The 16,080-nt window shown below is 61.8% G+C and overlaps 1 protein-coding gene across 1 annotated transcript; it reads right to left on the bottom strand.

Annotated features, from left to right (window-relative positions):
- Positions 1–70: 70 nt before the first annotated feature.
- MYO1F (myosin IF) lies at positions 71–14,443 on the bottom strand. The gene is made up of 26 exons (XM_026865155.1): positions 14,359–14,443; positions 10,368–10,505; positions 8,362–8,451; positions 7,799–7,893; positions 7,082–7,169; positions 6,759–6,848; positions 6,471–6,602; positions 6,255–6,389; positions 6,047–6,179; positions 5,478–5,674; positions 5,284–5,364; positions 4,992–5,078; positions 4,741–4,827; positions 4,300–4,467; positions 4,138–4,223; positions 3,681–3,762; positions 3,470–3,576; positions 3,038–3,136; positions 2,809–2,953; positions 2,515–2,629; positions 1,676–1,845; positions 1,408–1,553; positions 993–1,139; positions 765–913; positions 399–482; positions 71–291 (listed from the first exon to the last, which is right to left on the bottom strand). The coding sequence occupies exons 1-26, from the start codon at positions 14,359–14,361 to the stop codon at positions 71–73; spliced, it is 3,075 nt and encodes a 1,024-aa protein (XP_026720956.1). The 5' UTR covers positions 14,362–14,443.
- Between the last annotated feature and the right edge of the window lie 1,637 nt (positions 14,444–16,080).

The raw sequence follows: 16,080 nt of genomic DNA, 5'->3' as shown, positions 1-16,080 counted from the left end.
TCCCGGGGCTGGCAGCAGTGGGAGGGGAGGATGGGGTGGGGTGGGGGGCACATGGGTGCCAGTGCAGGACCTACCCAGCCACCCCCTGGTCAGGCACGTTGAGGAAATCCATGTTGTGCTCAGACGGGGGCCGCACCTTCGGCTGGCGACTGGGGTTTTGGGGGGGAAGCGCCGCAGCTGGTGGCCCCCGCGCCTGCTTCTGGGGCGCTGTGTAGGTGTCCCGCTGCGCCCGGCCGTTGCTGCGGGGGAACTGGGGTGCCCCGTTCCTGCAGGTGCCTGGAGGACCCCGACCTGGGACGGTGCATTACAAGGGGCCCACGCTCAGCCTGCACCCCCACGGTGAGTGATGGGGTCCCCCGTCCTTGGGACCTCCCCACCCTTGGCACTGCCCTCCTCACCTCTGGGTGCTGGTGGGGTGTTTCGGGAGGGTGCTGGACACCTGCTGCCACCTCTGGTCTGCGCTGCCCCCTTCCTCGTGGGCTCTGGGGGGACACCAGCCCCCCGTTAGGTGATGGTCCTCAGAGCCAGCTGGGGGGGGCTGTCCCTGCAGTTTGTACCCAACTGCCCTTTTCCCTGAAACACCCCGTGCTGCCCCATCACCCGAGCAGAACCAGGCCCCTCTTGGGTGAAACGCAAACCCCTCAGGGCCGGGGCACACACTGGCTCACCCTGATGTTCCCAGGTCTCCGGCTGTGCTCTGAGACCCCAGTGCTCCTGTCCCCCCCGCTCACCCCCCCATCACCCCCAGGCTCCCTGGCACTCACTGGCATTCCTGGGGAGCCCATCCCCGATGCTGACCGTAAGGGTTTTGCCTCCAGCTTTGAGGGCGGCCACGTCTCCCTGTCCTCTGACGAAGGTGACGTTGCGGGTGCCGCCGCCGCCCCAGCCCTCCTTCTTCACCCGAAACTGTAGTCTAGGCAAGAGAGAGGCTGTAAGGCCACAAGGACAGAACCCTGTCCTGCTTTGTCACCTCTCCTGGCCTCCGTCCTTACGTGTCCTTGAAGGAGAGGCGCAGCTTGCTGTGGGTGAGCTCCTCGTAGCGTTTGCACAGCAGGCTGATCAGCTCCGTCTTGAAGATGGACTCCAAGAAATTGTCGGCATCGTTCTCGTGGAGGATGAAGAAATCATCCTGCCTGGTGCTGGAGGAGCAACCCCAGTGCGGGGGCATCAGTGGGGGGCAAGGCTGGTGCCAGCTGGTGCTGGGAAGCCCCGTGGGTCCACCCCGAGCAAATTTGGAGGGTGGTTTAGCTGGAAAAACCTCCCTGCGGTCCAAAGCCCCATCTGCAGAGCTCCCCAGCACGGCCACGGCCTCTGCGCGTGAGGGGCTGGGGTCTGTCTGGGGGGGGCAATGGGTGAAGCCTGGCTGTGTGGACCCCCCCTGAGCAGAGCCTGTGCTAAAGGACGCACCTCAGCGAGATGCTGTTCACTGCCTGGAGCTCCACCTTCTTCTTGAGCACCTCCTTGATCTGCCCCTTCTCAGGACCTTTCTTCACCTTCTCCCGCCCGATCAGGTAGAAGTACTTGGGGGTGAGGATGAAGTCCCGCTTGATGGGCTGGGAAAGGGCAGAAGCAGGGGGTGAGGGGGTGTTTGCAGGGGGCACAAGCCCTGCACACACATCCCACCCAAGGGTAGCCACAGCTTGGCCTGTCCCAAGCCCTGCGTGTGCCCATGTACCTTGAACCTCCGGTCGTACTTAGTGATGGAGTCGGCGAAGTCTACCCGCTCCCGCTTGGCCAGGAACTGGCGCAGCTCCGGCCGCTCCTCCATGCCCAGGTAATCGCCCACAAAATTCCTGTTGATGCTGTTCCTCCTCCGCTCTTTGAAGTTGTAGAGGATGTTGGAGGCTGTGAGAGACCCCCCCAAGCCACGCTGGTCAGACGGGGCTCTGTGATGGCAGCTCAGCCCTTGGCTCAGCCCCTGCCCGCCTGCCTGGCCACTGCCTGCCCTCCCAAACTGCCTGTGGGAGCTGTCACGTGGATTTTGGCAGCAAGAAGTGGGGCTCGTTTTATGTCACAGGAGGAATCCAAGCTGCTTGAACTCCCCTGGCTTTGAAACCCATTAACTGCTTTCAAAAAACCTTGTGCTGTGGAAGGGAGGGAGGGAGGGAGGCAGATGCTTTCTGGGTTTTCTCCCTCGATTTTCCACTGCGTGCTTGGGAGGGTGGGAAAACCCCTGCGATGGGGGCAGGTGGTGGTCACTGGCCTTTCCCATCCCTCTGCAAACGCTGATTCCCAGCTACTCCTCTCTGTTCCTTTGGACAACGAAATGCAGAGCGCAAGGATCTGATTTCTGTCCTACAGCCCCTCCCAGGGCTGGAAATAGGAGCAAGAAATCCATGCCCTCCTTTAAGATGTAGGAAAAAACCCAGATATCTCATGGTCCGGTCTCTCGTCACCCCCCTCCTCATGAGTGCCACAATTAGGAGCCGGGCTGCTGCTCTCCTGCTGCTCTGGCTGCTGGGCTGTCCCCAGCAAAAGGCACCCTGACAGGGGTGCTGGGGTCCCCATCCTTACCCTCCTCTCGCATCTGCTCATACTTCCGGATGGCCACGTGCCGGCGCCAGGCCTTCTGGATCACCCGGGCGAAGCCGTCGAATTTCCGCTCCCGCATCTCTTCAAGGAGGAAGAGCTGGGAGGGATACGGGATGCTGAGCACGGCCGGCCACCGCCCAGCCCCAGCTGCATCCCTTCTCCCGCCCATCGGCACCCCAAAACCTCCCTAGCGGTGCCCAAAGCGATGCTCAGCTGCGTGAAGCATCCCCCGGGGCTGCAGGGCTGCGGGACGAGGGGCAGAGCCAGCCCACCTACCGATTCGGGGTTCTTGACAAAGACCTTGCTCCTCCCCATCTGGTACTGGTCTGGGTCCATGTTGACAGCGCGTAGCAAGTGCTGCACCCCTTGCCGCTCGTCCCCGCGCCACGACGGCCACGTCTCGGGGGTGAGGATGGCGTAGCTGCGGGGAGAGGGGGACGTGAGTCAGGGCTGGGCCGTGGGGACTCACCACCAACCCCCCCTCCCCATCGTGGTGGTCACTCACCGTTGCAGGAATTTGTGGAAGAGGCGGCGGTAGGCGAAACCTGCCCGGCGCACCCGGATGTTCTCCTTCAGCCCCAGGTACTCGACTTGGTGCTTCACCCTGCGGAGCCGGGGGGGACGCGCTCGGTGCGGGGTGGCAGGTTGGTGGGCGACCTGCCCGGGCCCTTTGGCTGCTGCTTTGCACGGGGATGCCCACGGCTGAGCATGTGGCAGAGCTTCCTGAGGCTCAGATGGAGCCTCTGGGTGATGCACGGGGGGGGGTGTGTGTGTCCCCTCCTCAGTACCCACCTCCCCTGGGTCTGTGGGCAGCACAGAGGGACCAGCCCAGGGGTGCAGTTTTTGGAGGAAAGCTGGTCCTGGCCACATCTCCATGGCCGGGTTGTGTTCCCTGGTCTCTGTGGGCTCCTTGATACATAATGAGGGGGGCTCTTACCTGCTCTCCTCCCAGTCCCGGGGTTTCTTGGTCTCGTTGGGCTTGATGCAGCGGATGTAGTGTGGTGTGCACTTCATTAGCGTGTTCACCAGGTCGTTAGCCTGTTTCTGTTGCAAGGATTGACCTCTGTAGCATTAAAGGTGGTGGTGGGAGCCCATCACCCTGCCACTGCCCCAGAGGCAACTACTGTCCTGCAGCCTCTGGGACGTACCTTGATTTTGGAGCCCGCGGTGGTTGGTCGTCCCTTTTTGTCAGAATCAAGTTTTTCTGGGAAAAGCATCCGGATGAAACCGCTGAAAGGCAGGTGACAGTCCCCGGGTGAGAGCTGCCAGGGTCCCCAGGCTCAGCACGCGCTGAGCTGGGACCAGCTCCAGCCCTGCTTTCTGCTGCTGGGAAATCCTGTACCATGGCTCAGCCTGTCCCCCCCTCCCCGACTGCCTCCAGGCCGAGCAGGATTGGTGCTGGTGGGCGAGCACCCCTCTGCCCATCCCTGCAGCCCTCGGGTGCTCCTGAGCTCCACGGCGGGATGCTGCCAGGATGCCGAGCACCCCAAACCACAGGCAGAACCACTAAAGCTTCATGGTGTGGACGATGAGGATGCTGCCCTCTGCCCCAGCCCATTTGGGGTGCCCCCCCCGCCCCCGGACCGCAGCGCTGCCAGGACTCACTATTCACTGCTCTGCATCAGCTCGATCAAGTCTGTGAAGAGCACGTCCCGGTTGCGCTCGCAGAAGCCGTTCACATCGTAGGAGACCTGGGGACAGGATGGGGGGCTCAGCCCCGTGCCGCCGGGGCCGGGGCCGTGGGGTGCAGGGTGTGGGGTGCTGTACCTTGCCTGCATAGTGGTGGATGACGAAGCCCGAGTTCCAGCTGTTGAAGTGCTCGTGGGTGCCCACGGCCGCCTGCAGCTTCTGCAGCAGGGTCTGGTCCGCGCCCTCGCCGGTGGCGTGCATGGTGGCACAGACATCGTCCAGGACGCTCATGATCCCGGGGGGGTTCTGGGGGGCGGGGGGAGAGCGAAGCCAAAGGCTGTGGGAAGGGCCCAATCCTGCACCTGGCTCTGCTCAAGGGCCCCACACCGGTCAAAACTGCTTCACGCTAAACCACAGCTTAGATTAAGGGCGCAGAGCTGCTGCTCTCCCAGGGATGCTCCCTGGCTGGACCAGCTTCTGCCACCCATCCTCGACAGCACCCAGCCCATCCAGCACCCCCCTCCGTGGGTGCCTCAGCTTCCCAAGGAAACCTCCCCCAGAGGAGGGGACCTCGCTCACCAGCTTGTTCTCTATCAGGTCACACACCACCTTGTTGTTGAAGTACTGGATCTGGGTCCACTTGATCCCCTCCTGCACATACTCCTCCTGGGGAAGCGCAGGGAGAGCCGGGTGGGCCCCTGACCCGTGGGACGTGCTGCAGCCCCCCCCGCTCCAGCCGTGGTGCTGGGACCGGCCAGTGGTGAGGGTGCAGGAGAAGGAATTGGGGCGCTGGCACAGCCCCGCAGCCTCCCAACCCAGGCCCCCCGTACCTGCTCTGCCTTCAGGGTCAGCTCTATGAAGATCTGCTGCAGCTTCTCGTTCACAAAGTTAATGCAGAATTGCTCAAAGCCATTTTTCTGCAAGATGAAAGAGAAGAAGGTGTTGTGTTGGCTTCTGCTCCTCTCACCACACTGGGGGGACCCCGAAGAGCAGAGGTGCTGCTCCAGGGACCCTTCTTGGGGCCATCGACTGCTGACAGCCCCCGGCTCCAGCCGCTCTCCTTGCTGTGGGAGCAGGGAAGGACGTTTCCCAGCTGGGCTCGGACAGCAAAGCAACACATACCTGGAATATTTCAAAGCCGTAGATGTCCAGCACCCCGATGCTGTACTCCTCGTGAGGCTTCTGCATAGCCCGGTTGATAGACTGCAGGGAGAAAGGGGACAAGTCCCCTCCATCAGGGGCGTAGGGCGGTGGGGACGGGTGAACATCCCCTCCACGCGCAGCCACGCTCGGCCCAGCCCACCGGGACCACGCACCTCCACAAGAAAGTCAAAGACACGTGCATAGAGCCCCTTGGCCAGGGCGTCCCGGGTGTAAGCCGCCTGCTCCACGTTGAGGGTGACGGTGATGGACTCGGAGCGGCCACCCCACTTGCTGTCCATTTTCCTGCTGGTGACCTTCTCGTTGAGGCGCTCCTGGTCGATCCCCAGCAGGTAGGCAGGGAAGGCCAGGGCTGGGCAGAGTGGTGGTGGTGGGGGGGTCAGGGCTGCCTGCTCCCCGTATGCCCCCCACACGCTGCTCGCAGCCACCTCTGGACCCCCCAGCCCCATCCGAGTGCAACGGACAACAGTGGTGCAGCGACTGGGGACGTGGGACATCATCCTCCCTCTGCTAAATCACAACAAGAGACTCCTGGCATCCGTCCCCTTGCTAATTAAGCTCTGGTTGTGCCTCAGTTTCCCCATGTCTAACATAGGGAAGATGATGCTGCTTCTCTGCTCTGCCAGGGGATTTGTGCCGCGGAGAGTTTGCAATTCCCTGCTGAGTGTCTCTGCGAGTGTCCTCACTTGCCCCCCCCCCGGAACAGGCAGAGTTGGCTACTCACAGTCAGCGTTCTCCACCCGCGCGTAGTTGCCTTCCTCCCGAAAGCTGATGTTTCCCAGGTGGAGGATCCCCGCCACGATCTGCAGCACCAGCTGCTGGTCCTCGCCACGGATGCCGATGACCTGCATGGCGTTCTGGGGGCGTGGGGAGCCCGTCAGCCCCTGCCCGGCCGTGGGTGCCTCTGGGGACTCCCCGTCCCGGGAACTCACCATGGTCTCATGGAAGTCGCTGCGGTCGTCCGTGCCCTCCACCTGGTACGTGTCTGACTGGTTCAGGTAATAGTAATAATCCGGGTTCATGATGCCCAGGTTCTGCCGCTGCTCTTGGGACGCCCCTTCGATGAGCTGGGAGAGAAACGGGAGCTGTGGTGACCCGTCCCCTGCCCCCTGCCGCAGCCTGGCCGGCTCCGTGTCCCCCCCCCGTACCTGATAGTAGACGTGGAAATTCCTCTCACACTCGTTCTGGCTCACCACCCGCGACTTCTCCAGCAGAAAGTTGGAGATCTTCCCTCCGTCGGGTTCACCGCCCCGGCTGAACTGGATCTCGAAGTACTTCCCCTGCCCCAGCAGAGCTCCCGCTCAGAGCCATGGCCCCGGCACTCCTCACTCCCCTCGGCCCGGGTTTCTCTCCCCCTTCTCCCACCACACCCGGAGCATGGTTGGGACGGACCCTGGCTGCTGCACTGACCCTCCACACCTGCCCTGGCGACTTACAAAGCGGCTGGAGTTGTTGTTCCGGACAGTTTTGGCATTTCCAAAGGCTTCCAGCAGCGGGTTGGACTGCAGGATGATATCCTTCACGTGCTGGGGGCAGACGAGGGACAGGGATGAGCAGGGGGCAACGCACGCCTGCGCCTCGCAGAAGCAGCCCTGCCTCGGGGCTGGGGACGGACCAAAGCTTTGCGCGTCCCCCCAACCCTGGAGCTCGGGCTGCCCCGTGTGCCACCATCAGATGGGGGTGCAGGGGGCTGGGGGGTGGTGGGGAGCGGTTGGGAGGTGAAGCGATGTGTGGTGGTGAGGGGAGGGGATGGACATACCTGCACTTTCTCGCCACCCCCGGACACTTTGGAGATGTAGCCCATGATGTATTTTGCTGCCACCGTTTTCCCAGCCCCGCTTTCTCCGCTGTGCAAATGTCAAAGCAGATGAGACATGAAATGGCCCCGCCGGGGTCCTGGGGTGCTTTGGGGTGGATGCTGGAGCAGGGCCGGGGGGTGATGGCAAGTGATGGGGGCTGTGACCTCCCCCCTGCTGCGTCTGCTGAGCGTGTGGCAGCGCTAACCTGGGGATGGGGCTGCCTGGGTGCTCGGGGGGGGGCTCTGGGTTATAAGCAGGGCTGGAGGAAGGCTGGGTGAGGAGCTGCTCTGAGAGGAGACATTGGATTTCTTGTTGCTGGATTTTGGAGGGGAGGAGGGAGACTTGGAAGCCTCGAGGGGAAGTCTCTGGCCTTGCCCCACATCCTGACCATTTCTGTCGCAACACTTAGCCGGAAAGGTGCGTTGCACAAGGCTTGGTCCCAGCCTGGGACAACCCAGTCATGGCCCCAGCTGGTGCCCATGGCCCAGGACACTGGGTCCCCCCCAGGCACCCCCATGCCCTGGGCCCCCCCGGGACCCACCGCTGGGCTCCAGCTGCTGCCTGGTTGCTGTGTTTAGCTGGGATGCCCCCAGCGTGTGGGGAGAAGGGGTGATGGGGGGCAGCTGGCCCTGGAGCAGTGACACGGGATCCCCGGCTGCGCCCCGCGTACCCCTCACCTGATGATGACGCACTGGTTCTCCCCGTCGATCAGCATGTTGCGGTACATGTTGTCAGTCAGGGCGTAGATATGGGGGGGATTTTCATACTGAGCCTAAACAGGGGCCAAGAAGAGCAGTGCTTAGCACGGAGCAGCCATCAGCCCCCACCCCAAATCCCCTTGGCTCTGCCCAAGCATTGCACAAGACACCGGCACACAGCGGGGATGGGGAATTAGTCTCTTGCCACAAACACGAGCTAATCAGCAGCACGTCAGATGTTTTTTCGGCTCTCCCCTCCTCCTTGGGAGCTCGTGGTGGCAGAGCTAGTCACTTGGGCTGGATTTTACCATGTTTGGATTCCCTTGGTGTGTTGTTACGAGCTGAATTTCCCAGGAATGTGGATTTGCTCCTGAGTCTCCTTACTGACTCTCCATCAATGTGTTTGGGAGTACCGACCCCTGCAGCACCCAGAGGGCTGGGGAGGACAGGGACACTCGTGGGACGCACCCCAGGTGTTTTGTACCAAATTAAACCCAAAGAACCCTTGGCCGAGCCCGCGCACTGGCACGCGGCAGCCTCACCGCTCCCTGGTACAGCTCGATCTCCCGGTCGGTGAAGTATGGCATCTGCTTGAAGGGGTTGACGGAGATGAGCACTGGCCCGATGTAGGTCTGAGTGGCAGGTTAAGGTCTGTGTGTCCTTTCCCATGTTCCCCCTTCCCGCTGCCCCTTCCCGCCCCGCAGGCAGCGTCAGAGAGAGCAACGGCAGGCGGGAGGTTGGGGTGGTCCCTGCCTCAGCCTGGAAGCTGCCCCAGGAATACCACAAGGGTTTTCAGCTCAGGTGCAGTGACTTGGTGTTCTCCCAGCCACGGGGCCCCAGTGCTCCACTCCCTTGGCCCTGGGGTGTGCTCTGCAGTGTGGCTGGCACAGCGTGCAGGAGGAGCATCCACTCAGCTCCCTGGCCTCTGCCTGAGGATCGGCTCCAAAAGGCATTTCCAGCATCCCGCAACCTCCTGGAATTCACCCCCTGCTCAGCTGCTCATGCTCCATCCATGGCTCTTGCAGCAGGAGACTGCGTCCATTTTACAACCAGGGAAACTGAGGCACAGAGAAGAGAGAAACTGCCAGCTCCTGCCTTTCCCCAGCCACCCAGCTACTCTGCCTCCCTCAGCTCCTGCCTGCAGCATCCCTGAGTCACCCGGGTGTGGGCAGGGGAATAGAAAAGCGGGAATTGTGCCTGGAAATGATGCAGCAGGATGGGGATGAGCCCCAACACCCCAGGACAGGTGCTGGGGAGATCGAGGTCGGGGACAGAGCAGTGCCAGTGAGGTTACCCCGAGTCCTTGATGTCCTATTTTGGGCCCACCTGACAGCAGGGCAGGGGAAGAGCAGCCCAAGGGCAGGACGAGAGGGGCTTTTCTGGGAAATGAGAAGCGCAGGGTGTTGAGTCACGGCTAGACAGGGGCCCTGCACGCAGCAGCAACACACAAAAAAAAAAAGGAAGAAAGAGGCTGCGTAGGGTATTTTTTTTCCGAAAAAAAAAAAAAAAAACCCAACCCCTAAGCACATTTAAAGCCCCAGGGCTGCCGAAAGAGCGGGCAGGATGGCTGCGTCACCACCAGCCTGGGACAGAGCATCGCCTTGTAAGGACAGAGCTGCATCTTCAGGGAAACCACAGCTTCTCGCAGTGGCGTGAGCAGGCGGCTCAGCCCCATGCTCGGCCCCGCTGCCCGCCGAGCCCCCTCCGTGCCCTGCTCTGCACCGCGGGCATTCGGTCCTCTTCCCCACCGGAGCCGGCCGCCCGCTGCAGCTGAGGTGCCACGCTGCCGGGGTGCTGGGCCAGCCGTGTCCCCAGGCAGGTGTGGGACGAGCAAGGCAAAGGCTTCAAGGCTCCAGATCCGTGGGGTTGGGGGTCACATCCCCATCCGCACCGCACAGCCTGACAGCCTCCGAGCCTCGTGCTCAGCAGTGTCAGCTCTGTGATGGGAGCCAGGAGCTGCAGAAGCCTCTGGGTTGGGGGACGGTGTGGTGGGGGCAACGCTGGGCAGGATGGGAGCTTGGCACCCTGCGTGGGCTTGGTGGTGTCCCACGGGGTCTGACACGCGTGGAGAGGGAGGGGTGTCCCCTCCTCTCCATGTCTGCAGGGATGTCTTGCTCCATCCAGGGCTTGCTTGGATTTGCTGTGGGTGCAGAGCAGCCAGGGCACACTGTGGGCATCGCAGGGCTCGGGTGACAGCAACAAGGGATGACGGCCACTGCTGCCGCTGGGCTCTGGGCCCCTTGGCACAGGCAGGCGGGTCTCCAGTGTGCAGGAGCAGTGGGAGGCAGCAGATGAGGGGCTTGGCTCGGTGCTCTTTGCTTAGGGCTTTGTGGCTACAAAGGAAGGGCCAAAGCGGATCCTGGGGCACGGCAGGATGGGGGTCACGGTTGCAGTGTCTCTGTCAAGTGCAGCTCAGCTTGGGAAGGGTGGCATTCCCCTAGCTGAGCCTAATCTGCACTGAGGCAGCCCATTTGTCCCACGCCCTGGCAAAGCCTTGGAGCACAGCCCTGCCGCTCCCAGACCCTGCCCCACTGCCCCAGAAGGATACAAAGATGTAATCATCCATAAAACGCTTCTTGAGGTTCTCCACGATGGCCTCCTCGGAGATTTTGGAGAGTAGGACCATGTCATCCACGCCGCTCTGCTTGACGTTGTGGCTCTGCCAGTGGAAGCGCTCCTTGCTGCCCTGCGGGGAGAGGGCCACAGCGCCTGCACCGGGGCCACCACCCACAGGAGTGGGGCTCTGGGCCTGGACCTGGCCCCAGCTCCCCCTGAGCTGCTGGTGGCTCTAAGTAGCCCCTGCCCCTGCTGTGGCTCCTAAACAGGCACCCTCGGGTGGTTCCGGCCACGCTGGGAACCTGCAAAGCTCAAAAGCCCAGCGCTGCTGCACCTGGGCTTGCCCCATCCGTCTGGCCAGAGCCTGCCTCTCTGCAGGTCTGGCCCCCAGAGAGGAGCAGAGGGAGCGCTGAGACTGTCTGCGTAACAACACCCCTGCTCCTTATGGAGGTCACGAAGGTCTGAGGAAGCAATTGCTGCACAGGTTCTGCTTCTGAGTCAAAGGGGGCAGCAAAAATAACCCAGGGGAAGGGCAAAAATTGCAGCTGTGGGTTGTGTTTTCACAGAATCGTCAAGGATGGAAAAGACCTTGAAGATCACCTGGTCCAACCATTAACCTAACACCGACAGTTCTCAACTACCCAACTCAGTGCTGGGTCAACGTGACATATTGAAGCCCTTGTGGGGCTTAAACACCGTCCTGGGCTGGGAGGGGAGGGTACGATTTCACCGTGCAAAAAGAAAACTACTGAAAGCCCCCTTGTCCTTGATGCTGCAGAGGAAACTCACTGAGTAAAACCGTGGTGCCCGTGGGGTCCTTGGCGCGGTGCCGGGGAGGAGACACCCCACCCGGACCTGCCCGTGGCTCCTCTGCACCTGTACCACAGCCCCCGCGGTTCAGCTTTCACCCCAGCGCTCCCGGCACCGATTTCACTTCTCCTCCCCCAGTCGCCCCTGGCCTCTTACTCTTTCCATTTCCCTTTTCTTCTCTTCCCCTTTTGCTTCCTTTTCCTGCTGGCTCTCAGGATTTCAGGCCTCTGGACCCCAACGCCTCTGCACCCTCCTGTCTGCCCCTGATTTTCACAGGCTGTTTGCAGCCCCCACACCCACCCTCGGATGCTCGGCACAACCCGGCACCGTCGTGATGGGGGACGGAGGGACCATCAGGGAGCCTGGAGGGCCTCAGCAGCATCGTGCTGCTCTCCCCAGCCGCTTGCCTCCCCATTGGGCTGCTGGGCTTTACAATCCAAAATACCATCCACGCGCCCCCAAACCCCCAGTGCAACTCAAGCCCCCACAGCTGGCAGAGGGGCTTTTTGGCTTGGTTGTCCCACCACCTTCCCTTGGGATGGACCTGGGTCTGCTCAGGGGGTCCAGGAGGGATCAGGGCTGCTCACGCAGCCTGAAACTGTGCTGGGAGCTTCTCCTCTTTCTGTTTGTTGCTTATGGATTTTTCCTTGCCTTTCTCTTCCTCCCCTCCACCCTAGTGAGCCCCTAGAAAAGCCACCCGGAAAAAATGCAGGCAGGTTCAGTCGTTGGCTCCGGGTCACCATCCTGTCACCCAAGGAGCTGTTGTTGACCCCAGGAGCTGCCCAACCTGGCCAAAATTTTATGTTTCAGGGGGAGAGGAGCAAGTTGGAACGAGCCCACGGGGAGCCCAGCACCTCATTTCCCCGTCCCCTGCCTCCATCACCCTGAGCACTCTGGCATGGGCACCCTGCTCGCGTGGCTGGTTATGGCACCAAATTAAGGCAAATATGAGCATTTCCTGTACTGCAAGCTTGGTGCTTTCGAGCTGACACCCGGAGTTTCTCCTTCAGTCAAAGGACTGCACAGAGCTGTCAGCGGTGAGCACGTGCCATCACGTCACCTCTTCTTCCTCCAGGTATAGGTTAGGTGCTTTCCTGGCTCAGCTCAGGGGACCTGATGCAGCACAGCTGCAGGGAAAACACCAGTTCACTTTAAATGAAGGTTTTGTCCCCCATATCTGCAAGGCTGTGGGGTGTTTCTGCCCTGTTTCTGGGAGCACAAAGTCTTCATGGCTTTCCTGAGCAAGTCTCAAGAGGTAGCACAGGGGGTTTGCAAAGCCAGGGCTCATTAAACTGGATAAAAGTCTTGTGGAGAGGATGAAGAGGAAAGTTGCTCACTCAAAAGCATGGCATTGCCCAAGGTCGGTGCCCAGCGAGCCCTCGGGGGACAGGGGCTGCAGGCAGCATCTGCGGGGGGAGCAAGGGCACAAACTGCATTTGCTTTCAGAGCTTTGGGGCAGCGGTTCCTCCGTCCCCTCCTCGGTCCCAGGCCAAAGCGAGGGATGAGCCAGAGATCAGCAGTTCAAGAGCCACCACTGCGCGTTCCCCAGCGAAGGGGAGTGATGGGAGGCCGGGACACAACACCTCGTGAGTCTGTTTCAATCCTCAAGCTGAGCAGGGAGCAGCTTTGGGCAGCCCTTGGTGCAGTTTGCAGCCACTTTGCACCGGGCTCTGACAGTGGTCCCGTGCGTGATGGGTGCATGCGTGGGGAGCCCCATCAGGGTCCCCAGGAGTACCCCAGCCAAGGGCTGCGGAATGGGGACTGTCACCATCCCAGACACCGCCCATGCCCGGGGCTGCGGATGCACAACAGGATGGCTGAGCCCTTCAGCAGCAATGGCAAAACATCGTCTGTGGTTTTTTTGGTTGTTTGTTTTTTTTTTTTTTTCAAATCTCAGGCCTGAGCCACAAGAAAAACCCTGCAAAGCCTGAGCGGGGACGGATGCAGCCCAAGGTGGCATCTTTTGTCTTGAGACAGGACAAGCCCAGATGCAGACAACACCTTAAAACCGCCGGCAGCCTTGAGAAGAGCAGCACGGGGTGTTGCACAGCTGTCGCAACACCGCCGGCTCCCAGGAACAAGCAGGGTTTGGGGCTGGGGCGCTTCCCCCAGAGTCTGGGGCATGGGGAATGGGGCTGGCCCTGGAGCTGAGCTCTGGCAGGGGTTGGGGTGGAGGCTGCACAGCCCCATGGCCCTTCACAGAGACACAGAACACCTTTGAGTCCCGTGGCGGTGTGGAGGGGACTGTGTTTGTGTGTTGTGGGAGACAGCACCTGAGCTGTCTCTCAGAGGTGAAAACTGTGACCGCGGGTGAGGGAAGGCTCTGCCTCAGCCTGGCCACCGTCCCCTTCCTTGGCTGGGTGGAAATGTCTGGGGCAGCATCACTCCAAGACACGGAGCGAGCAGAGCTGTGGGCTGAAGGACGTGGCTGTGCCCACACTCCGCAGAGCCTTACTCCATATCTGAGCATCCCTCTCATTTGGAGAGCTTTTATCTTCCTCTTCTGCCTCCAGATCCGCTGCCAGCTCTGGCCGCCGCCCTTTCAGCAGCCCCGTGTCCTGCCCACAGCCCCTGTGCCCTGAATAGGCTGGGGTGCAAGGTCCAACCCTGGGCTCCGACACCCAGAGGGTCCTTCTTGGTTTGAGCTGGCCTGGGGGCTCCCGGCAGCCCCCGCCACCCCCCCGCACTCTGCCTGCACCACAGTGCTCACCGCCCGCTGGCACGACGAGCGCTGAAACCCGAAGCGCTGGTGGGAAGTTGGGCCAAGAGGAACACAGGGGTTCTCCTGTTGGTGCCACACCGACAACAGCAACAACCAAACCACTCTGTGTCAGTCCGGTCTCACCGCCTGGTGCCCTCCATCCTGCTCGGGTCAGCACTCCAGGGGCACCGACCCAGCACCCAGCTCCCATCCCCGGCTGCTCCCCACCACCGTGCCCTGCGCCAGTGCCTCCCCCAGCCCCAGCTCCGCTCCCTGTCCCCAAGCCTGAGCAGCACCGTCCCCTCTCCAGCGGGGACACCGAGCGGGCTCCTGGCACCTCCTGGGAAGCAGCAAGGACCACGATGGGTGCAGGAGAGCCCTGAGGTGGCAGAAGAGAGGGCAGGATGTCACCCGAGGGTCCCCGAGGGAGACAGGGTAGAGGGAGCCCCACCAGGGCCCCGCTTGCACTCACCATGGTGTCCCTGCGTCTCACCCCTGGGAACGGGGCGCTCGGGGCTCCTGTCACCGAGGGCCCGGGGCCATCCTGAAGAACTTTGCTTTTGTGTTTCTGCTGCAACTACAAGTGCAACTAATTTTTTTTTTTTTTTTCCGCCTCCCACTTCCTCATTTCGCACCGGGTTGCCGGGGGTGGGGAGGATGAGGGTGGCTCTTGGCTGCTGGGGGGGGCACTTGGGGTGGCCCTGCCCAGGGTGACCCCACCTCTGCTTCAAACGGGTGCTCTGGGTGCAGGGGGTTACCCACCCCAGGCAAGAGGGTGGATGCTGGGTAGAGTCTGTCAGGGATGCTCAGAGCCTCCACAAAACCTGCCCTGACAGTTTGCTGCGCCCCACCCCACGGGCAGCCAGGCAGTGCTGGGGGATGCTCTGCTTCACCGTGGTTTTAGGAGCACGTTGCCCCTGGTTGCTGCTTTTTCTTCAGGTCTTTTGAATAAAAAAGGCCACGATGAAGGAAACATTTTGACTGCAACTGGGCCCAAGCTGGTTCTGAAAGATCATCGCTGGGGCTGTGCGGGGCACCACCGAGGCAGCGTCCCCACCACACTGCAGAGCCGATGCTCCTGCAAACCCTACACACACGGACTCGTCTGCTGGCATCAGCCCTGGCGTGCAAGGCCTGGCTCAGTGCCATGGCCCGGCGAGGCTGAGGCCAGGCTCTACTTGAAGAAAGGAGCCTGGTCCAGCCCCAAGAAAGACTCTGTTGGGGGGGGGTGGGTGTAGGGGGCAGCTCCCTGGCAGTGGTCAGCCCCCCAGCACAAAACAGCTAAGAGGGGCCCAAGAAAACAGCAATTGCTGCAGTGGGAAGCCAACAACTGAGCACAGTTCGCCGCCACCACACCCCACTGTCCCCTGCAGAGCTGCCACCCAACGCTGATCCCTCTGGCCCCCCCAGAAGGGCAGTGGCAGAGCCCACAGGCTGGGAACTGTCACCTGCAGGGCTCAGCCCACCCTTACCACGGCAAGTCCCCACTGGATCCACGAGCTCAGTGCTCTTCGGGACTGACCGGCTGTGATTTGGGTCTCAGCGCAGCTCTTGCACCCTTGGGTGCTGTTTCGTGGTCTCCCTGCGCTGCCTCCCCCTCCTACACAGACACGGAGAGGTTTTGTTTTGAAGAAAAGAGACTTTAATTGCCATAAATAACAGAGAACACCCCATCAAAGTTATTCTAATACCCTCCGTCCCACCAAACACATGAACATCCCCACCCTTGTCGCCCACTGCCCGGCTCCCCACATCAGTCTCTTTTCTCCCCTGGCCCCCCCGGTCTGTCTCCGAGCTCCCTGCGCTTGCTGGGGGGTGCTGCCAGGTCGCTCTGCCTCCTCTTCCTGCCCCGCTTCTCTGGCACGGCCGGCTGGGATGGGGGCGGCTCCATCCCCACATCCCCACTCGCCTCCTGGGCCTCCAGCCCCAGCAGAAAGTCCTCCAGGCCCAGGACGCTGTCGATGGTGTCGGGGATGCCGCAGTCCAGGCTGAGCAGCTCGTCGGGCAGCTCAAGAGAGGGGGAGTCACAGGGGGGGACGGCTGCACCGGTGTGCCCAGGGTTCCCAGGTGTGAGGCTGCTGCTGGGCCCGTTCTGGCTGACCCCCACCGTGTCCAGGGAGCAACCGAGGAGCCTGAGGGCCTCTTGCTGCAGCATCTCCTCGGTCACAGCCAGGTCGTCCATCACGTCCCCAGG

The sequence above is a fragment of the Athene cunicularia genome, assembly GCF_003259725.1.
Source record: "Athene cunicularia isolate RWA chromosome 28 unlocalized genomic scaffold, athCun1 chr28_part2, whole genome shotgun sequence".
NCBI classification, from domain to species: Eukaryota; Metazoa; Chordata; class Aves; order Strigiformes; family Strigidae; genus Athene; species Athene cunicularia.
This window is presented reverse-complemented; position numbering and strand designations above follow the sequence as displayed.